Source organism: Somniosus microcephalus, chromosome 33 (assembly GCF_052327205.1).
Source record: "Somniosus microcephalus isolate GS21.2 chromosome 33, FLI_Smic_1.0, whole genome shotgun sequence".
Lineage (NCBI taxonomy): Eukaryota > Metazoa > Chordata > Chondrichthyes > Squaliformes > Somniosidae > Somniosus > Somniosus microcephalus.
In genome coordinates this window covers 34,848,082-34,870,418 of record NC_141019.1, presented here as the reverse complement: position 1 = coordinate 34,870,418, position 22,337 = coordinate 34,848,082, and the positions used below count along the sequence as shown (strand labels likewise).

General features: G+C 56.2%; 1 protein-coding gene across 1 annotated transcript in view; it reads right to left on the bottom strand.

Moving 5' to 3' along the window:
• Positions 1-22,227, bottom strand: part of LOC147097153 (uncharacterized) — a 28,836-nt gene extending 6,609 nt beyond the window's left edge. The window contains exons 1-5 of the mRNA XM_085973028.1: positions 22,077-22,227; positions 20,197-20,307; positions 8,197-9,938; positions 3,800-4,022; positions 1,748-1,826 (exon numbers count right to left, since the gene is read on the bottom strand). Coding sequence (XP_085829154.1) covers positions 1,748-1,826; positions 3,800-4,022; positions 8,197-9,938; positions 20,197-20,307; positions 22,077-22,178 — 2,257 coding nt within the window. The 5' untranslated portion in view covers positions 22,179-22,227. The remainder of the gene's footprint in view (positions 1-1,747; positions 1,827-3,799; positions 4,023-8,196; positions 9,939-20,196; positions 20,308-22,076) is intronic.
• Positions 22,228-22,337: the final 110 nt, after the last annotated feature.

The window sequence follows — 22,337 nt, the reverse complement described above, 5'->3', positions numbered from 1 at the left end:
GTTCTGGTCTCTGTATACCTTGGTTAGACCACACTTGGAGCACTGTGCTCAGTTCTGGTCTCCGTATACCTTGGTTAGACCACACTTGGAGCACTGTGCACAGTTCTGGTCTCCGTATACCTTGGTTAGACCACACTTGGAGCACTGTGCACAGTTCTGGTCTCCGTATATTTTGGTTAGACCACACTTGGAGCACTGTGCACAGTTCTGGTCTCCATATACCTTGGTTAGACCACACTTGGAGCACCGTGCACAGTTCTGGTCTCCGTACACCTTGGTTTACCACACTTGGAGCACCGTGCACAGTTCTGGTCTCCGTATACCTTGGTTAGGCCACACTGGGAGCACTGTGCACAGTTCTGGTCTCCGTATACCTTGGTTAGACCACACTTGGAGCACCGTGCACAGTTCTGGTCTCTGTATACCTTGGTTAGACCACACTTGGAGCACTGTGCACAGTTCTGGTCTCCGTATATTTTGGTTAGACCGCACTTGGAGCACTGTGCACAGTTCTGGTCTCCGTATACCTTGGTTAGGCCACACTTGGAGCACCGTGCACAGTTCTGGTCTCCGTATACCTTGGTTAGACCACACTTGGAGCACCGTGCACAGTTCTGGTCTCCGTATACCTTGGTTAGACCACACTTGGAGCACCGTGCACAGTTCTGGTCTCCATATATTTTGGTTAGACCGCACTTGGAGCGCCGTGCACAGTTCTGGTCTCCGTATACCTTGGTTAGACCACACTGGGAGCACTGTGCACAGTTCTGGTCTCCATATACCTTGGTTAGACCACACTTGGAGCACCGTGCACAGTTCTGGTCTCCATATACCTTGGTTAGACCACACTTGGAGCACTGTGCACAGTTCTGGTCTCCATATACCTTGGTTAGACCACACTTGGAGCACTGTGCACAGTTCTGGTCTCCATATACCTTGGTTAGACCACACTTGGAGCACTGTGCACAGTTCTGGTCTCCATATACCTTGGTTAGACCACACTTGGGGCACTGTGCACAGTTCTGGTCTCCATATTATAAAAAGGATATAGAGGCACTGGTGAAGTTGAAAATAAGATTGACAAGGATGACACCAGAACTGAGAGGTTTATAACTATCAGGAAAGACTGAACAGGCTGGGGCTCTTTTCTCCAGAAAAGAGAAGGCTGAGGGGGGACCTGATAGAGGTCTTTAAAATTATGAAGGGGGTTCGATAGGGTAGACGTAGAGAAGATGTTTCCACTTGTGGGGGAGACCAGAACTAGGGGCCGTCAATATAAGAGAGTCACTAATAAATCCAATGGGGAATTCAGGAGAAACTTCTTTACCCAGAGAGTGGTGAGAATGTGGAACTCGCTACCACAGGGAGTGGTGGAGGCGAAGAGCACAGGTACATTTAAGGGGAAGCTGAATAAACACACGAGGGAGAAAGGAATAGAAGGATATGGTGATAGGGTGAGATGGAGTAGGGGTGGGAGGAGGCTGGTGTGGAGAATAAACACCGGCACGGAATAGATGGGCCAAATGGCCTGTTTCTGTGCCGTAGACTGCGATGTGCGTTTGGTGGGGATGGTTTATGATTTAGGGATCTGTGGCTAGCGGAGATAACAGTGGGGGTGACTTGACCCCAACAGGGGCGGTCCTTTCACGTCCCGCTGACTCTGAGGGTGAGTTGGGTTAACAATGGCGCTCCGCCCCCGGGAAACCCTCGCACGATCAGTCATCGCGCGCGCTGCCTTCGGACGTACCGACGAAACAGTGAGACGCCAGCGACTCGGTCAGACTTTCATCGACGGTGATGTCATACTTGGCGCCTGAATCCTCGATCTGGAAAAACAGAATAAGAGGGGCGGTTTCAGTTCACGCTCTTCCTCAGCTTGGCTCCGTCAGTAACCCTCCTGGGTCGGAAGTCCGAGCTCGGCATTGAGCCCCGTAATCCCAAGCTGCCCACTCGGTGCCAGTACTGAGGGAGCGCCGCACCGTCGGAGGGGCAGTACTGAGGGAGCGCCGCACTGTCGGAGGGGCAGTACTGAGGGAGCGCCGCACTGTCGGAGGGACAGTACTGAGGGAGCGCCGCACTGTCGGAGGGGCAGTACTGAGGGAGCGCCGCACTGTCGGAGGGGCAGTACTGAGGGAGCGCCGCACTGTCGGAGGGGCGGTACTGAGGGAGCGCCGCACTGTCGGAGGAGCAGTACTGAGGGAGCGTCGCACTGTCGGAGGGGCGGTACTGAGGGAGCGCCGCACTGTCGGAGGAGCAGTACTGAGGGAGCGTCGCACTGTCGGAGGGGCGGTACTGAGGGAGTGCCGCACTGTCGGAGGGGCGGTAATGAGGGAGCGCCGCACCGTCGGAGGGCCAGTACTGAGGGAGCGCCGCACTGTCGGAGGGGCGGTACTGAGGGAGCGCCGCACTGTCGGAGGGGCAGTACTGAGGGAGCACCGCACTGTCGGAGGGCCAGTACTGAGGGAGCGCCGCACTGTCGGAGGGGCGGTACTGAGGGAGCGCCGCACTGTCGGAGGGGCAGTACTGAGGGAGCACCGCACTGTCGGAGGGCCAGTACTGAGGGAGCGCCGCACTGTCGGAGGGGCGGTACTGAGGGAGCACCGCGCTGTCGGAGGGGCGGTACTGAGGGAGCGCCACACTGTCGGAGGGGCAGTACTGAGGGAGCTCCGCACTGTCGGAGGGGCAGTACTGAGGGAGCGCCGCACTGTCGGAGGGGCAGTACTGAGGGAGCGCCGCACTGTCGGAGGGGCGGTAATGAGGGAGCGCCGCACTGTCGGAGGGGCGGTAGTGAGGTAGCGCCGCACTGTCGGAGGGGCAGTACAGAGAGAGTGCTGCACCGTCGGAGGGCCAGGACTGAGGGAGCGCCGCACTGTCGGAGGGCCAGGACTGAGGGAGCGCTGCACTGTTGGAGGGACAGTACTGAGGGAGCGCCGCACTGTCGGAGGGGGGCAGTGCTGAGGGAGTGCCGCACTGTCAGAGGGGCAGTACTGAGAGAGCGCCGCACCGTCGGAGGGGCAGTACTGAGGGAGCGCCGCACCGTCGGAGGGGCAGTACTGAGGGAGCGCCGCACTGTCGGAGGGGCGGTACTGAGGGAGCGCCGCACTGTCGGCGGGGCGGTACTGAGGGAGCACCGCACTGTCGGAGGGCCAGTACTGAGGGAGCGCCGCACTGTCGGAGGGGCGGTACTGAGAGAGCGCCGCACTGTCGGAGGGGCAGTACTAAGGGAGCGCCGCACTGTCGGAGGGCCAGTACTGAGGGAGCGCCGCACTGTCGGAGGGGCGGTACTGAGGGAGCACCGCACTGTCGGAGGGGCGGTACTGAGGGAGCGCCACACTGTCGGAGGGGCAGTACTGAGGGAGCGCCGCACTGTCGGAGGGGCGGTAATGAGGGAGCGCCGCACTGTCGGAGGGGGGCAGTGCTGAGGGAGTGCCGCACTGTCAGAGGGGCAGTACTGAGAGAGTGCTGCACCGTCGGAGGGCCAGGACTGAGGGAGCGCTGCACTGTCGGAGGGGCAGTACTGAGGGAGCGCCGCACTGTCGGAGGGGCAGTACTGAGGGAGCGCCGCACTGTCGGAGGGGCAGCACTGAGGGAGCGCCACACCGATATTTCTGACCTAGCGTCTCCTCAAGGTGCACCTGCTTGGACATCTTGCCCAGAGGGAAGCACCTTGACCCTTAAAGGGACAGGCCCCAGGTTAGGCTGGGCCACGCCTGCGCCACCCCGCGCGGCGGCCGTGCTCCATCCGTGAGCAATGCCACGGGCCCTTCTATCTGTGGGGCAGTGAGAGGGAGCCCGTCACCTTCTCCAAGTGATGGATGTCTTCGCTGGAGCGCAGGTGGTTGACGATCTGGCCCCTCGCCATGTCCGGCAGGTGTCCGATGAGCCGCTGGTGACCGACCAGTCCGTTTCTCTGGGCCTCCGCAGAGTGACCGCTCGACTTGTACTCGGACATCCGCTGGAACGGTTTGGCCTCGCTCCCGAGGCTTGGGCAATTGGTCGGTGGAAACTCCTTCACATCAACCCTGTTGTCATGGCAACAAGAATAGAAACTAATACATGTAGATATCATCCTGTACCACAGTCATTAAATTACTCCAGCCCCTACAACCCTCCCTATCTCTGTAACCTCCTCCAGCCCCTACAACACTCCGTATCTCTGTAACCTCCTCCAGCCCCTACAGCCCTCTCTATCTCTGTAACCTCCTCCAGCCCCTACAACCCTCCCTATCTCTGTAACCTCCTCCAGCCCCTACAACCCTCCCTATCTCTGTAACCTCCTCCAGCCCCTACAACCCTCCCTATCTCTGTAACCTCCTCCAGACCCCTTCAACCCTCCCTATCTCTGTAACCTCCTCCAGCCCCTACAACCCTCCCTATCTCTGTAACCTCCTCCAACTCCCAACAACCCTATCTCTGTAACCTCCTCCTGCCCCTACAACCCTCCTATCTCTGTAACCTCCTCCAGCCCCCTACAACCCTCCCTATCTCTGTAACCTCCTCCAGCCCCCTACAACCCTCCCTATCTCTGTAACCTCCTCCAGCCCCCTACATCCCTCCCTATCTCTGTAACCTCCTCCAGCCCCCTATAACCCTCCCTCTCTGTAACCTCCTCCAGCCCCTACAACCCTCCCTATCTCTGTAACCTCCTCCAGCCCCTACAACCCTCCCTATCTCTGTAACCTCCTCCAGCCCCCTACAACACTCCGTATCTCTGTAACCTCCTCCAGCCCCTACAGCCCTCTCTATCTCTGTAACCTCCTCCAGCCCCTACAACCCTCCCTATCTCTGTAACCTCCTCCAGCCCCTACAACCCTCCCTATCTCTGTAACCCCCTCCAGCCCCCTACAACCCTCCCTATCTCTGTAACCTCCTCCAGCCCCCTACAACCCTCCCTATCTCTGTAACCTCCTCCAGCCCCCTACAACCCTCCCTATCTCTGTAACCTCCTCCAGCCCCTACAACCCTCCCTATCTCTGTAACCTCCTCCAGCCCCCTACAACCCTCCCTATCTCTGTAACCTCCTCCAGCCCCTCCAACCCCTCCGAGATCTCTGCGCTCCTCCAATTCTGCCCTCTTGAGCATCCCCCTGATTTCCATCGCTCCACCATTGGCGGCCGTGCCTTCAGCCGCCTGGGCCCCGAGCTCTGGAATTCCCTCCCTAAATCTCTCCGCCTCTCTCTCTCCTTCTGTAAAACTATCCATTATGGATGTCGGGAAAGACTGAACAGGCTGGGGCTCTTTTCTCCAGAAAAGAGAAGGCTGAGGGGTGACCTGATAGCGGTCTTTAAAATTATGAAGGGGTTTCGATAGGGTAGACGTAGAGAAGATGTTTCCACTTGTGGGGGGAGACCAGAACTAGGGGCCATCAATATAAGATCGTCACTAATAAATCCAATGGGGAAGTCAGGAGAAACTTCTTTACCCAGAGAGTGGTGAGAATGTGGACCTCGCTACCACAGGGAGTGGTTGAGGCGAAGAGCACAGATGCATTTAAGGGGAAGCTGGATTAACACACGAGGGAGAAAGGAATAGAATGGTATGGTGATGGGGTGAGATGGAGTAGGGGTGGGAGGAGGCTCGTGTGGAGCATTAACACCGGCACGGACCAGTTGGGTCGAACGGCCTCTTTCTGTGTAATTCTATTGAATCTGCTTCCTCCGCCCTCTCAGGCAGCTTGTCCCAGATCGCTACAACTCACGATGTGAGTCTTGGGTCATTTAACCTGTTGACTCCCTCTGTGTGACTGTAGCCTCCCCCGCCCGCCCCCGCCATCCCCTTTACATAGAAACACAGAAGATAGGAGCAGGAGTAGGCCATTCGGCCCCTCGAGCCTGCTCTGCCATTCAATGAGATCATGGCTGATCATCCAAATTCAGTACCCTGTCCCTGCCTTCTCCCCATATCCCTTGACCCCTTTAGCCTTAAGAAATATATCTAACTCCTTCTTGAATATATTTAATGAATTGGCCTCAACTGCCTTCTGTGGTAGAGAATTCCACAGGTTCACCACTCTCTGGGTGAAGAAATTCCTCCTCATCTCAGTCCTAAATGGCTTACCCCTTATCCTTAGACTGTGACCCCTGGTTCTGGACTCCCCCGCCATCGGGAACATCCTTCCTGCATCTAGTCTGTCTAGTCCTGTTAGAATTTTATAAGTTTCAATGAGATCCCCTCTCATTCTTCTAAACTCCAGCGAGTATAAGCCCAATCGACCCAATCTCTCTTCATACGTCATTCCTGCCATCCCAGGTATCAGTCTGGTGAATCTTCGCTGCACTCACTCCATGGCAAGAACATCTTGCCTCAGATAAGGCGACCAAAACTGCACACAATACTCAAGGTGTGGTCTCACCAAGGCCCTGTACAACTGCAGCAAGACATCCTTGCTCCTGTACTCGAACCCTCTCGCTACGAAGGCAATCTCTCTTCACACGTCATTCCTGCCAGCCCAGGTATCGGTCTCTACTTTTTCCCAAACCTGCTGAACCTGACTGTCTGCAACTGTTGTTGTTCCTTTTGGTGTCTTCCCATTGCCTCACTGACGATCTTTAAGTCATGGAATCATAGAACCTCACAGCACAGGAGGCGGCCATTCGGCCCATCGTGCCTGTGCCGGCTCTTTGAACGAGCTCTCCAATTAGTCCCACTCCCCCCCACTCTTTCCCCAGAGCCCTGTGAATTGTGTCCCCTTCAATACTTATCCAATTCCCTTTTTGAAAGTTCCTATTGGGGTGACCTGATAGAGGTGTTTAAGATTATGAAAGGGTGTCGACGGGGTAGATGTAGAGAAGGTGTTTCCACTTGTGTGGGGCGAGACTAGAACTAGGGGCCATCAATATAAGACAGTCACTAATAAATCCAATGGGGAATTCAGGAGAAACTTCTTTACCCAGAGAGTGGTGAGAATGTGGAACTCGCTACCACAGGGAGTGGTTGGAGGTTCTGTGATGAGACCTTCCAAACTTGGCCCAAACAACGTGGAGGTGGTGTGGGGCAAATGGGGGGAATGGTCACCGTGATCTGTTGAGTAATGTGGGGGGGGAGGGAGAAATGTGGGGCGATGACCCCCCCCTTAAGCTGTTCAACGGCAGGGTGGGGCGGGATGGGGGAGTGGCGGGGCTGTGGTTGTTGGAGGTCATTCATCTCAATCACATGACATCACTGCAGGAGTTCCTCAGGGCAGTGTCCTGGGCCCAACCATCTTCAGCTGTTTCATCAATGACCTTCCCCACCTCTGACCTTATGATGGAGGGATGTTCGCTGATGATTGCACAGTGTTCAGCACCATTCGAGACTCGTCAGATACTGACGCAGTCCGTGTCCATATGCAGCAAGACCTGGACAACATTCAGACTTGGGCTGACAAGTGGCAAGTAACATTCGCACCACACAAGTGCCAGGCAATGACCATCTCCAACAAGCGAGACTCTAACCATCTCCCCTTGACATTCAATGGCATTACCAATCGCTGAATCCCGCACTATCAACATCCTGGGAGTTACCATTGATCAGAAACTGAACTGGACCAGCCATATAAATACTGTGGCTACAAGAGCAGGCCAGAGGCTGGGAATTCTGCAGCGAGTGTCTCACCTCCTGACTCCCCAAAGCCTTTCCACCATCTACAAGGCACAAGCCAGGTGTGTGATGGAATACTCTCCACTTGCCTGGATGAGTGCAGCTCCAACAACACTCAAGAAGCTCGACACCATTCAGGATAAAGCAGCCCGCTCGATCGGCACTCCAACCACCACCTTCAACATTCACTCCCTCCACCACCGGCGCACTGTGGCTGCAGTGTGTACCATTTACAAGATGCACTGCAGTAACTCGCCAAGGCTTCTTCGACAGCACCTCCCAAACCCGCGACCTCTGCCACCTAGAAGGACACGGGCAGCAGGCGCATGGGAACATCACCACCTACAAGTTCCCCTCCAAGCCACACACCATCCTGACTTGGACCTGTATCGCCGTTCCTTCACTGTCGCTGGGCCAAAATCCTGGAACTCCCTTCCTAACAGCATTGTGGGTGTACCTACACCATATGGACTGCAGCGGTTCAAGAAGGCGGCTCACCGCCATCTTCTCAAGGGCAATTAGGGATGGGCACTAAATGCAGGCCTAGCCAGCCAGCGACGCCCACATCCCATCAATGAATAAAAAAATAAAATAAAATGGGGGAGCGGTTCCCGTTACCTGTTGAGTAACTGCTGCATGAAGCTGTCGGCTCGCACTCCTCTGTAACCAGCCGGCACCTCGTCCGCCGCCTCGACCCCGGCCTCGCCCAGCCCCCGCGGAGGCCTTTCAACTCCGACCCTCTTCCAGCAGTCTTCGGGAAAGTCCTTCCTGCCCTCCCAGTCTCTCTCCGCTTTCCTGCCGCCTTGCGCCTGGGCGCCGCCGGCCGTTGGCGGGGGTCCGGTCTTGGCCTCCTCCTCCCTCTCCTCCTCCTCCTCCTCCCTCTCCTCCTCCTTCAGCCCCTCCGCCAGCTTGCCGATGATGGCCGGGAGTTTGGTCTTGCGGAAGCCGAACCAGGTGGCGATGGTGGAGCTGGCTTTCTGCTTGGCCTCCCCGCCCTGGCTCTTGTTCTGCAGCTTCTGCATGTTCTCCTCGATCCCCTTCATGACCTTCTCCTCGATGGTGGACTGGGCGCCGGAGCCGGCTGGGGGCGGGCTGGCCTTGGGGCTGGCGCCAAGCGGCGGTCCTTTGGGCCTGGGCTCCTCGCGGCCCGGGGGCGCCCTGGGTCCACCGTCTCCTCGGGAGGGCGACTTGCACGGCAGCTTGCTGTGGCCGGCTGGGCTCCGGGCCCCCTCGGGGCCGCCTGGGAGCTTGCGGAAGGGATGGGGCCGCGGGCCGTCGCTGGGCTCGGGGGCGTGGCACTCCACCGCGACGCCCTCCGCGCTCCGCTGCCCGCTGGGGCTCCGGCGCTTCTCCGAGGCGGGGAGGGGGGACTCCTGCCTCTTGTGGCTGCACTCGAGCCTCTGTGCAGGGGAGGAGGGGGAGGGGGCTGGTTTGGCCTTGCCGGCGCGGGCCGGACACTCCCGGGGGATCCGGACCGGAGAGGTGGACAACCCCAGCTCTTTCCTCAGGGATCGGGGCGACCGGGGGCACCGGTCCCGCTCCCTGGCGCGGGGCGGGGCCGGCACGCCTTCAGGGGACAGGGCAGCGCGCAGGGACGATCGGTACCCGGTCGGGTCAGCCGGGCGGGGGCCGGCGAGAGAGTCCTCGGCCCCTACCTTGTGTTTGGGCCGGGGCGAGCATGGCCCGTTCCTGCCCTGGCGGCCCCCGCCAGCCCGGGGGTCCGGGGCCGAGGGCACAGGGGTGGTGGAGTCACGGCACGGTGCGCCGGCGGGCGGCTCGCTCCGGCACGGGAGCCGGGACCAGCTCCTGGCGGGCTGGGCAACGGTCTTGAGCAGGCCCGAGCCCGGGGGGCTCCTCTCGCCCCCGCCCGCCAGCCGGGAGGGGCGGAGGGACCTGGAGGGCGAGGCGGGCTCGGGAGGCGGGGAGTCCAGGGCGACGCCGTGGTTTTCGGGCGTCCCACGGCGTGGCCGCTGCTGGAGGTCCCGACCCCCGCTGACTTCCGTCGGCCTCTGACCCGCCCGGCTGCTGACCGCCTCCAGCGGCAGGCAGCCGGGCTCCTCGCGGACGCCCCGCACGGGCGTGTCCGCATCGTCAGCGGGGCACTGGGCCCCTGGCTGGTCTTCCCCGCCCTCCGCCCGCTCCGAGCTGTCCCCTCCCCCGCCCGCGCAGCGGGAGCAGCGGTAGCGGAGGCAGGACGGGGGCCCCGGCAGCGCGCCCATGGAGTTGGCTTCCTTCAGCTTCTTCAAGATCTCCAGGATGTGACCCTCGTTTTTGAAGATGGCGGCAGCCGGACCCTCGGCCGATCCGCCCGCCGTGCTGGGCAGGCAGGAGGCGAATGTCGGCGAACCTCGGCAGCCGAGCTAGGGGAAGGAAGCAGAGAGAGAGAGAAAGAAAAAACACGTCACCACTCACTGCTCACTCGAAATCGGCACGATGGGCCGAATGGCCTCCTCCTCTTGACGTATATAGCCCCCTCTAAACCTGGTCAAGGAGACATCCCGAGAGACAAAATATTAACATCGAGCCGTAGAACGTACAGCACAGAAACCGGCCATTTGGTCCCACTGCTCCGTGCCGGTGTTTATGCTCCACACCAGCCTCCTCCCACTCCTCCTCATCTCACCCTATCCTTCTATTCCTTTCTCCCTCGAGTGTTTATCCAGCTTCCTCCTTAAACGCCTCAACCACTCCCTGTGGTAGCGAGTTTCTCCGCGGGTATGGTAGCTCAGTGATTGACATGAATCAACTGAGCGGCCTGCCGGTGGCGCTGTCCAGGGAGAGTATAAATACTCGGGCACGGGCCCAGCTTGCGCAGGACATTCTTCAACAGGAACTAGTGAAGGACACAACTAGACCGCCATGTTGTAAAACAGTCGATGAAAGCTTTGTTTAACGCTTAGACCAAGTGCCTAGTTAGTTTTCTAACGTCAGTGATTATGTTCACTGGACTAGTAATCTAGAAGCCCGGCTTAATAATCCGTGAGACTGTGAGTTCAAATCCCCCTCACAGGCAGCTGGGGAATTTAAATTCAATTAATTAAATAAATCTGGAATAAAAAGCCAGTGTCAGTAATGGTGACCATGAAAACTGCCAGATTGCTGTAAAAACCCATCTGGTTCACTGATGTCCTATAGTGGAAGGAAATCTGCTGTCCTCACCCGGTCTGGCCGATATGTGACTCCAGATTCACAGCAACGTGGTTGACTCCAACCTTCTCAAGGGCGATTAGGGATGGGCCTTGCCAGCGATGCCCACATCCCAGGAATGAATAAAAAAAATTCTCACCACCCTCTGGGTAAAGAAGTTTCTCCTGAATTCCCCATTGGATTTATTAGTGACTGTCTTATATCGATGGCCCCTAGTTCTGGTCTCCCCAGCAAGTAGAAACATCTTTGACATCTACCCTATTGAAACCCCCTTCATAGTTTTAAAGACCTCTATCAGGTCACCCTCTCAGTCAAGAGGAAAGAGCCCCCTATTCGGATTGCAGGAGGGGGTATTAGGACAGGTGACGAGGTCGTTTTATTAAGCAGGTGGGTGGGGAGCTGTTATCAGGACCCCTTTTAAAGGCCCCCTCTGCTCTCTCGGGTGGACGTAAGAGATCCCACGGCCACTATTTCGAAGAAGAGCAGGGGGGGAGTTCTCCCCGGTGTCCTGGGGCCAATATTTATCCCTCAATCAACATCACTAAAAACAGATGATGAGCAATAAGAAAATGGCAGCGACATTAAACTTTGGGCAGGATTTTCATGGGGCCGTGGAGGCGGGATTGGAGGCGTGTGGGGGTTTAAAATCCCGAAATCGGGGGTGCATGAACCCATGCCGCCCCCAACCCGCCTCCATGCCAGTTTCCAAGGAGGCGGGTACCCGCTCCGCACTGGGACCCACCTCCCCGAGGCGGGAAGGGGATTAGTGCCAATTAACTGCCTGTCAACAGGTAGTTAACAGGCAGTTTTTAGCCTAATCCCTATTTTTATTCCTGAAGTGTGGGATTCCCGATGGCTCCAAACCACGCCAAGTTAGCGAGGCGGACCGTCGGGATGAAGGGCTTGGAGGGGTCGAGATGTCCGGTGTTCAGGTGAGTGATGGGTGCATGAGTGCAGAGGTAAGTGTGTTTGGTCTGTGTAAAGTGTTTAAAGAAGTTTTACTTACCTTTACAGCCTTCCTTCCTTCAGGTCTCGGGAGTCCCTCATCTCACCGGCACAGAAAGCAGAATGGCCGCGAGCTGTCAAAAGTTGCAGCATTCAGCTTTCTGTTCCGGGGAGATCTCTAAATCATCCTGAGAGGAAGGAATTAACTTGGAGTACGGATTGTCAGTGTTTGACAGCTTCAAACAGCTGATATTTCATCTGTCAAAAGGTCTTGACAGATGAAATGTCAATCTGTGACGTCACCTGTTGCCGGGTGGCCCTTAATTGGCCTGCTGAGCCCACTGGGCGGGCTCAACAAGGTCAATCAGGGGAAAATCGTGTGGGTTGGCTAGAACTCAATGGAGGCGGGACTACAACCCCAAAAGTTGTAGTCCCGCCTCCTACCCACCTCCTCAATAAAAATCCAGCCCTTTGTGTCTGTCTTCACGGTAGAAGACACAAAAAAACTTCCCGGAAATAATGGGGGAACCAAGGGTCATAGAGTCATAGAGTTTTACAGCACAGAAAGAGGCCCTTTGGCCCATCGTGTCTGCGCCGCCCATCCCTCCCTGTCCAATCTAATTCCATTTTCCAGCATTTGGTCCATAGCCTTGTATGCAATGGCATTTCAAGTGCTCATCCAAATGCTTCTTGTATGTTGTGAGGGTTCCTGCCTCTACCACCCTTTCAGGCAGTGAGTTCCAGATTCCAACCACCCTCTGGGTGAAAAAGTTCCTCCTCAAATCCCCTCTAAATCTCCTGCCCCTTACCCTGAATCTATGCCCCCTTGTTATTGACCCCCCTACTAAGGGGAAAAGTTCCTCTTTATCTACCCTATCTATGCCCCTCATCATTTTGTACACCTCAATCAGGTCCCCCCTCAGCCTCCTTTGCTCCAAGGAAAACAACCCCAGCCTGTCCAGCCTCTCTTCATAGCTGAGGCGCTCCATCCCAGGTAACATCCTGGTGAATCTTCTCTGCACCCTCTCCAAAGCAATCACATCCTTCCTATAGTGAGGCGACCAGAACTGCACACAGTACTCCAGCTGTGGCCTCACCAGCGTTTTGTACAGCTCCATCATAACCTCCCTGCTCTTATATTCTATGCCTCGGCTAATGAAGGCAAGTATCCCATATGCCTTTTTAACCACCTTATCTACCTGTTCCGCTGCCTTCAGGGATCTATGTACATGTACACCAAGGTCCCTCTGACCCTCTGTACTTCCTAGGGTCCTACCACTCATTGTGTATTCCCTTGCCTTATTTGTCCGTCCAAAATGCATCACCTCGCACTTTTCAGGGTTAAATTCCATTTGCCACTTTTCCGCCCATCTGACCAACCCGTTTATATCGTCCTGTAGCCTGAGGCTTTCCTCCTCACAATTTACCACCCCACCAATTTTCGTGTCATCTGCGAACTTACTGATCATACCTTTTACATTCTCATCCAAATCATTTATGTAGATCACAAACAACAAGGGACCCAGCACCGATCCCTGAGGTACCCCACTGGACACAGGCTTCCAGTCACAAAAGCAACCTTCGACCATCACCCTCTGCCTCCTGCCACTCAGCCAGTTTAGGATCCAACGCGCCAAGGCACCCTGGATCCCATGGGCTCTTACCTTCTTGACCAGTCTCCTATGTGGGACTTTGTCAAAAGCTTTACTGAAGTCCATGTAAACCACATCCACAGCATTTCCCTCATCCACCCCCCTAGTCACCCCCTCGAAAAATTCAATCAGATTTGTCAGACATGATTTACCCTTGACAAAGCCATGCTGACTATCCCCGATTAATCCTTGCCTCTCCAAGTGGAGACTAATTTTGTCCCTCAGAATTTTTTCCAATAATTTCCCTACCACAGATGTTAGGCTCACTGGCCTGTAATTCCCTGGTTTATCGAGAAGGGTCTAGCGAGAACGGGGAACTTAAAGAAATCAGTATAAGTAAAGACATAAGACTGGAGAAATTAATGGGACTAAGTGCCGATAAATCCCCTGGACCAGACGACCTGCATCCTAGGGTTTTAAAAGCGATGGCTGCAGAGATAGTGGATGTACTGGGATTAATCTTCCAGAATTCCCTAGATTCTAGAACAGTCCCCAAGGAGTGGAAGGTAGCAAACATAACCCCGCTATTTAAGAAAGGAGGATGAGAAAAAACGGGGAACTACAGGCCAGTTAGCCTGACATCAGTAGTAGGCAAAATGCTAGAATCTATTATTAAGGACGTGGTATCAGGGCATTTAGAAAATCATATGATTAGGCCGAGTCAACACGGATTTATGAAAGGGAAATCGTGTTTGACAAACCTGTTAGAGTTTTTTGAGGTTGTAACTAGCAGAACAGATAAGGGAGAACCAGTGGATGTGGTGTATTTAGATTTTCAGAAGGCATTCGATAAGATGCCACACAAGAGGTTATTAAACAACATTGGGGCTCATGGGATTGGGGGTAATATACTAGCATGGATTGAGGATTGGTTAACGGACAGAAAACGGAGAGTAGGAATAAACGGGTCATTTTCGGGCTGGCGGTCTGTAACTAGTGGGGTACCGCAAGGATCAGTGCTTGGGCCTCAGCTATTCACAATCTACATCAATGACTTAGATGAAGGGTGATGTGCCTTCAATAACCACAAAACTAGAAGTTATAGATTTAAACAAGTTGGCTTTTAATCACTAAGAACAGAGCTAACATCTCAACACACCGACTGGCTCACAGGAATGAGTCAGAGAAGTCAGGGAAGAGGAAGTGAAACTATACACCGTGTAGGGGAGGGTAATATACATGAGTGCAAAACAAATACAGGCAAGCCAAACACATTTCATTACAAAGGGACTGAGTGTAACGTATCCAAGTTTGCTGACGATACAAAGTTAGGTGGGAAAGTAAGCTGTGAGGAGGACGCAAGGAGGCTGCAGAGAGATATAGACAGGTTGACTGAGTGGGCAAGAACATGGCAAATGGAATACAACGTGGGGAAGTGTGAAGTTATCCACTTTGGTAGGAAAAACAAAAAAGTAGAATATTTTTTAAATGGTGAGAGACTGGGAAATGTTGGTGTTCAGAGGGACCTGGGTGTCCTTGTACACGAATCACTGAAGGTTAACATGCAGGTGTGATGAAATATGCCATTCATCACTCATCTGTATTCTCTGTGTGTGATTGTGCCTGTGACTGTGGTTTAGTTTCAGTTTCATTTCCCTTACCTCAGTTCCATTTCCTCACCTGTATTTTATTGTGTGTAGGGCTCCTGGCCCCTACTTAAGCAGGCCCAGCGTGTCTCACATCCAGTACAGCCGACCTCTGGATGGGAGACACTTCTCCACTGTGTGTTACCTTCTAAGTTAATAAAAGCCTTGCTTTGTTCAGTTAACATTGAGTCTCGGATTTATTGAGGCACATCAGCAGGTACAGCAAGCAATTAGGAAAGCAAATGGTATGTTGGCCTTTATTACAAGAGGATTTGAGTATAAGAGTAAAGACGTCTTACTGCAATTATATAGGGCCCTGGTGAGACCACACCTGGAGTATTGTGCACAGTTTTGGTCTCCTTACCTAAGGAAGGATATACTTGCCATAGAGGGAGTGCAACGAAGGTTCACCAGACTGGTTCCTGGGATGGGGGGATTGTCCTATGAGGGCAGATTGTGTAGACTAGGCCTATATTCCCTAGAGTTTAGAAGAATGAGAGGTGATCTCATTGAAACATACAAGATTCTGAGGGGGATTGACAGGGTAGATGCTGAGAGGCTGTTTCCCCCCTGGCTGGAGAGTCTAGAACCAGGGGTCACAGTCTCAGGATAAGGGGTCGGCCATTTAGGACTGAGATGAGGAGGAATTTCTTCACTCAGAGGGCGGTGAATCTTTGGGATTCTCTGCCCCAGAGGGCTGTGGAGGCTCAGTCGTTGAGTATATTCAAGGCTGAGATCGATAGATTTTTGGATATTAAGGGAATCAAGGGATATGGGGTTGGTGCAGGAAAAGTGGAGATGAGGTTGAAGATCAGCCATGATCTCATTGAGTGGTGGAGCAGGCTCGAGGGGCCGAATGGCCGACTCCTGCTCCAATTTCTTATGTTCGTATGATCTGTTCATTATCACATTGCTGTTTGTGGGAGCTTGCTGTGCGCAGATTGGCTGTCGCATTTCCTACATTACAACAGTGACTACACTTCAAAAAAAGTACTTCATTGGCTGTGAAGCGCTTTGGGACGACCTGAGGTTGTGAAAGAAAGAATATCTCGCATTTCACCACCTCAGGTCATCCCAAAGCGCTTCGCAGCCAATGAAGTACTTTTGAAGTGTGATCACTGTTGTAATGTAGGAAACGCGGCAGATAATTTGTGTAGCGCTGCCTCAGTACTGACCCTCCGACAGTGCGGCGCTCCCTCAGTACTGCCCCTCCGACAGTGCAGTGCTCCCTCAGTACTGCCCCTCCGACAGTGCGGCGCTCCCTCAGTGCTGCCCCTCCAACAGTGCAGTGCTCCCTCAGTACTGCCCCTCCGACAGTGCGGCGCTCCCTCAGTGCTGCCCCTCCAACAGTGCAGTGCTCCCTCAGTACTGCCCCTCCGACAGTGCGGCGCTCCCTCAGTACTGCCCCCTCCGACAGTGCGGCGCTCCCTCAGTACCGCCCCTCCGACAGTGCGGCGCTCCCTCAGTACCGCCCCTCCGGCAGTGCGGCGCTCCCTCAGTACTGCCCCTCCGACAGTGCGGCGCTCCCTCAGTACCGCCCCTCCGACAGTGCGGCACTCCCTCAGTACTGCCCCTCCGACAGTGCGGCGCTCCCTCAATACTGCCCCTCCGACAGTGCGGCGCTCCCTCAGTACTGCCCCTCCGACAGTGCAGCGCTCCCTCAGTACCGCCCCTCCGACAGTGTGGCGCTCCCTCAGTACTGACCCTCCGACAGTGCGGCGCTCCCTCAGTAGTGACCCTCCGACAGTGCGGCGCTCCCTCAGTACTGCCCCTCCAACAGTGCGGCGCTCCCTCAGTACCGCCCCTCCGACAGTGCGGCGCTCCCTCAGTACTGCCCCTCCGACAGTGCGGCGCTCCCTCAGTACTGCCCCTCCGACAGTGCGGCGCTCCCTCAGTACTGCCCCCTCCGAAAGTGCGGCGCTCCCTCAGTACTGCCCCTCCGACAGTGCAGCGCTCCCTCAGCACTGCACTGGAGTGTCAGCCTAGATTTTTGTGCTCAAGTCTCTGGAGTGGGACTTGAACCCACAACCTTCTGACTCAGAGATGAGAGAGAGAGAGAGAGAGAGAGAGAGAGCTACCCTCTCAGACTTGACTTGTCCTTCTCCAGTTTGCCCTCTGGGTCACGTCAGGTTGAGCGCTGCCGATTGCTAAATCATATGCTTCAGCAGACAACCCAAGGATTTACTTTAGCCTTTAATTAAAGAAAATAATTAAATCCGTGGGACTGAGCCTGTGCTGTCAGGCAAGGAGCCCACTTAGTAATGGTGCGGCATACCTGGCCTGTAATTAACTATATTTCCATCTTAAATTTCAATTACGGCGGTCCATTGAATCGCGGACTCGTTCCGTCCTGAGGAGCTGGGATACGGGGGGGGGGAAGTCCGTGCTTTATCTCCAGGCCGCTCCCCCCCACTTCATCTCCCTGCACTCCCGAGTGGCCGTGGGTTAACCGTCGCTTGTCAGCTGGCTATTCGACCAAGTGGGGAGGTGGTGGGGGAAGCACATTACCCTGGCCTCGCCCGGCCTGATACCGAACCCTGCCTCCTTTCCCTGTAATAGGGGTCTCAACACCCAACCCCCCTTTAAAAGGGGTCTCAACACCCAACCCCCCTTTAAAAGGGGTCTCGACACCGAACCTCCCTTTAAAAGGGGTCTCGACACCGAATCCCCCTTTAAAAGGGGTCTCGACACCCAACCCCCCTTTAAAAGGGGTCTCAACACCCAACCCCCCTTTAAAAGGGGTCTCAACACCCAACCCCCCTTTAAAAGGGGTCTCGACACCCAACCCCCCTTTAAAAGGGGTCTCGACACCCAACCCCCCTTTAAAAGGGGTCTCGACACCCAACCCCCCTTTAAAAGGGGTCTCGACACCCAACCCCCCTTTAAAAGGGGTCACGACACCGAACCTCCCTTTAAAAGGGGTCTCGACACCTAACCCCCCCTTTAAAGGGGGTCTCGACACCCAACCCCCCTTTAAAAGGGGTCTCGACACCGAATCTCCCTGTAAAAGGGGTCTCGACACCTAACCCCCCCTTTAAAGGGGGTCTCGACACCCAACCCCCCTTTAAAAGGGGTCACGACACCGAACCTCCCTTTAAAAGGGGTCTCGACACCTAACCCCCCCTTTAAAGGGGGTCTCGACACCCAACCCCCCTTTAAAAGGGGTCTCGACACCGAATCTCCCTGTAAAAGGGGTCACGACACCGAACCCCCCTTTAAAAGGGGTCTCGACACCTAACCGCCCCTTTAAAAGGGGTCTCGACACCGAATCCCCCTTTAAAAGGGGTCTCGACACCCAGCTCCCCTTTAAAAGGGGTCTCGACACCGAACCCCCCTTGAAAAGGGGTCACGACACCGAATCCCCCTTTAAAAGGGGTCACGACACCGAACCCCCTTTAAAAGGGGTCACGACACCGAACCGTGGGGTGTGGGGGAGGGGTTTGTGAATCGCAGCCTGATCCCGCTCCCCATCCCGTTCCCGATCCCGATCCTGCTCCTGTTCCTGACGTCCACTCGCGTTTTTAGGGGTCGCCGGGCAGTGATGGGGAGCTGACCCCACTCGGTAACCCGGGCTCACTGACCCCGGTCAGGGGTCAGCTGAGTGTCAGACTGGCCTGTGTCGCAGCGAGGGGCGGGGGCGGGGGGAATGGGGCGCCTGGCGATTCGCACCCCGGGGAAGACTTGCTGCCCTCAGGGGCAGAGGGGGATCAAAGCTGGGAGAGCGATGACCTCTCTGAGTCACTGGTCTCCGAGGAGCCTCCCTGATAATCCAAGATTTCTATCATTGCCTTGCCTGGTCGGTGTGCACTATTATACAGCTGCTCTCTGCATCCTGCTTCAATCACTTCCCATCAATGCTGCCTCCGCTAACGCTCTCTCCCTGATGCTCTCTCCCTGACGCTCTCTCCCTGATGCTCTCTCTCTCCCTGACGCGTGCTCTCTCCCCAACGCTCTCCCTGACGCTCTCTCCCTGACGCTCTCTCCCTGACGCTCTCTCTCTCCCTGATGCGCGCTCTCTCCCTGACGCTCTCTCTCTCCCTGACGCGTGCTCTCCCCGACGCGCTCTCTCCCTGACGCGTGCTCTCTCCCTGACGCTCTCTCTCTCCCTGACGCGTGCTCTCTCCGACGCGCTCTCTCTCCCCGACGCGCTCTCTCCCTGACGCGTGCTCTCTCCCTGACGCGTGCTCTCTCCGACGCGCTCTCTCTGACGCTCTCTCTCCCTGACGCTCTCTCTCTCCATGATGCTCTCCCTATGACGCTCTCTCTCTCCATGATGCTCTCCCTATGACGCTCTCTCCCCCTGACGCTCTCTCTCCTTGACGCTCTCTCTCTCTCTCTCTCTGACGCTCCCGCGAGATGAATTATTGTGTGCCCAGCGTTAGAGGTCAGTCCTGGGACAGGAATGTTGCTCTGCATCTTCCATTCACTCAAATATTCACCAGGGGACAGACCCCCCCCCAAGGATATTGTGTGAGTGAGTGAGTGAGTGAGTGAGTGAGTGAGTGAGTGAGTGAGTGAGTGAGTGTGTGTGTGTGTGTGTGTGTGTGAGTGTGTGTGTGTTAGTTAGTGTGTGTGGGTGTGTGAGAGTGAGTGAGAGTGTGTGAGTGTGTGTGTGAGTGTGTGTGTGTGTGAGTGTGTGAGTGTGTGTGTGTGTGTGAGTGTGTGAGTGTGTGTGTGTTAGTTAGTGTGTGTGGGTGTGTGAGAGTGAGTGAGAGTGTGTGAGTGTGTGTGTGTGTGTGAGTGTGTGAGTGTGTGTGTGAGTGTGTGTGTGTGTGTGAGTGTGTGTGTGTGTGTGTGAGTGTGTGTGTGTGTGAGTGTGTGAGTGTGTGTGTGTTAGTTAGTGTGTGTGGGTGTGTGAGAGTGAGTGAGAGTGTGTGAGTGTGTGTGTGTGTGTGAGTGTGTGAGTGTGTGTGTGAGTGTGTGTGTGTGTGTGAGTGTGTGTGTGTGTGTGTGTGTGTGAGTGTGTGTGAGTGTGTGTGTGTTAGTTAGTGTGTGTGTGTGTGTGAGTGTGTGTGTGTGAGTGTGTGAGTGTGTGAGAGTGAGTGAGAGTGAGTGAGAGTGTGAGGGGAAGCTGGAGAAACACACGAGGGAGAAAGGAATAGAAGGATATGGTGATGGGGTGAGATGAAGAGGGGTGGGGAGGAGGCTGGTGTGGAGCAGAAACCCCAGCACGGGCCAGTTGGGCCGAATGGCCTGTTTCTGTGCTGTACGTTCAATGTACTTCTACGCAAGAGCGACGCAGACATTTCAACACAACGAGGTGACACGTAAGGGGTCGTCATTCCTACCTGGCACTCGGCGCTCTCGCCGTGGGGCAGGAAGGAGGAGGAGATGGGGACGGTGAGTGTGTCGGCGTTGGCCAGCTGGGAATCGGGGGAAATGCCCGCGATCCCAGGCACCTGGAAGAGACGAGGAAAACGGCATAAAAATGAAAGAGACGCCGCGGATCCCGACACGGAGCAGGGGCGAGGGATTGGATTTACCCCCAAACAGAAAACGTTAGAGTCCCTCCGCAGACACGAGCTGAAGCGCGGTTAATCTCCGACAGTGCACGGACCCCCGTCACAACCGAGCTTATTCCCCCCGAAGGTGCTGATAGGGGGACGGAGAGGAGTTGGGGGGGAGAGGGTTGGGGTTCGGAGAGGGTTGGGGGAGAGGGTTGGGGTTCGGAGAGGGTTGGGGAGAGGGTTGGGGTTCGGAGAGGGTTGGGGAGAGGGTTGGGGTTCGGAGAGGGTTGGGGAGAGGGTTGGGGTTCGGAGAGGGTTGGGGAGAGGGTTGGGGGAGAGGGTTGGGGGAGAGGGTTGGGGTTCGGAGAGGGTTGGGGGAGAGGGTTGGGGGAGAGGGTTGGGGAGAGGGTTGGGGGAGAGGGTTGGGGGAGAGGGTTGGGGTTCGGAGAGGGTTGGGGAGAGGGTTGGGGAGAGGGTTGGGGGAGAGGGTTGGGGGAGAGGGTTGGGGTTCGGAGAGGGTTGGGGAGAGGGTTGGGGTTCGGAGAGGGTTGGGGGAGAGGGTTGGGGTGCAGAGAGGGTCAGGGTTCGGAGAGGGTTGGGGTTCGGAGAGGGTTGGGGTTCGGAGAGGGTTGGGGTTCGGAGAGGGTTGGGGTTCGGAGAGGGTTGGGGTTCGGAGAGGGTTGGGGTTAGGAGAGGGTTGGGGTTAGGAGAGGGTTGGGGTTCGGAGAGGGTTGGGGTTCGGAGAGGGTTGGGGTTCGGAGAGGGTTGTGGTTCGGAGAGGGTTGGGGAGAGGGTTGGGGTTCGGAGATGGTTGGGAAGAGGGTTGGGGTTCGGAGAGGGTTGGGGAGAGGGTTGGGGTTCGGAGAGGGTTGGGGTTCGGAGAGGGTTGGGGTTAGGAGAGGGTTGGGGTTCGGAGAGGGTTGGGGTTCGGAGAGGGTTGGGGTTCGGAGAGGGTTGGGGTTCGGAGAGGGTTGTGGTTCGGAGAGGGTTGGGGAGAGGGTTGGGGTTCGGAGATGGTTGGGGAGAGGGTTGGGGTTCGGAGAGGGTTGGGGAGAGGGTTGGGGTTCGGAGAGGGTTGGGGTTCGGAGAGCGTTGGGGTACGGAGAGTGTTGGGGTACGGAGAGTGTTGGGGTACGGAGAGTGTTGGGGTACGGAGAGTGTTGGGATTCAGAGAGGGTTGGGGGGGAGAGGGTTGGGGTTTGGAGAGGGTTGGGGAGAGGGTTGGGGTTTGGAGAGGGTTGGGGTTCGGAGAGGGTTGGGGTTCGGAGAGGGTTGGGGTTCGGAGAGGGTTGGGGTTCGGAGAGGGTTGGGGTTCGGAGAGGGTTGGGGAGAGGGTTGGGGTTCGGAGAGGGTTGGGGAACGGATGCAGATGATGCCCAGAATTGGACACAATTCTCTAGCTGAGGGATATTAAGATGTGGCACTGGGGGGAGGTGGGGGGCGGTGCGGTTGGTGGGGGTAGGAGTTGGGTATTTGGGGGTTGAGGTGGGGCGGGAGATGAAGCAGGCAGCCTTCCTCACTCCCAGTCATATTGTATCGATCCCTACCCCCTTCCTCCACCCCGGGCTGGATAGTAAGTCGGGCGGGGAATCGGGATTGTGCCGCGATGCCTCCCACGGTTGAACAGCCCCGCCGCCTGAGGCCGGAAGGACGGGCGCTTGTCCTGGAGGACTGTCCCCCACCATCCCCCCCCTTCTCCCCTCCCCCACCGGCCTGCGTACCTCTGTCTGCGACCCCGAGCCGGACCCCGAGCCGGACCCCAGTCTCTGGCAGAAGGCGTCGCTCAGCGTCCGATTCTGTCGCTCCAGGTCAAAGACTCGCATCTTCAGTTTGATGCATTCCTCCCGCAGGTCCTGAAAACACAACAGGGAGCCGGCTGAGAACGGGCGGTCCGGAGAGAGGGGGGTGAGGTGGGGAGGGGGGGGAAAGGGGAAGGGAAGAGAGGGTCAAGAGTGGTAGAGTAGGAAGGGGAGGGGGGATTG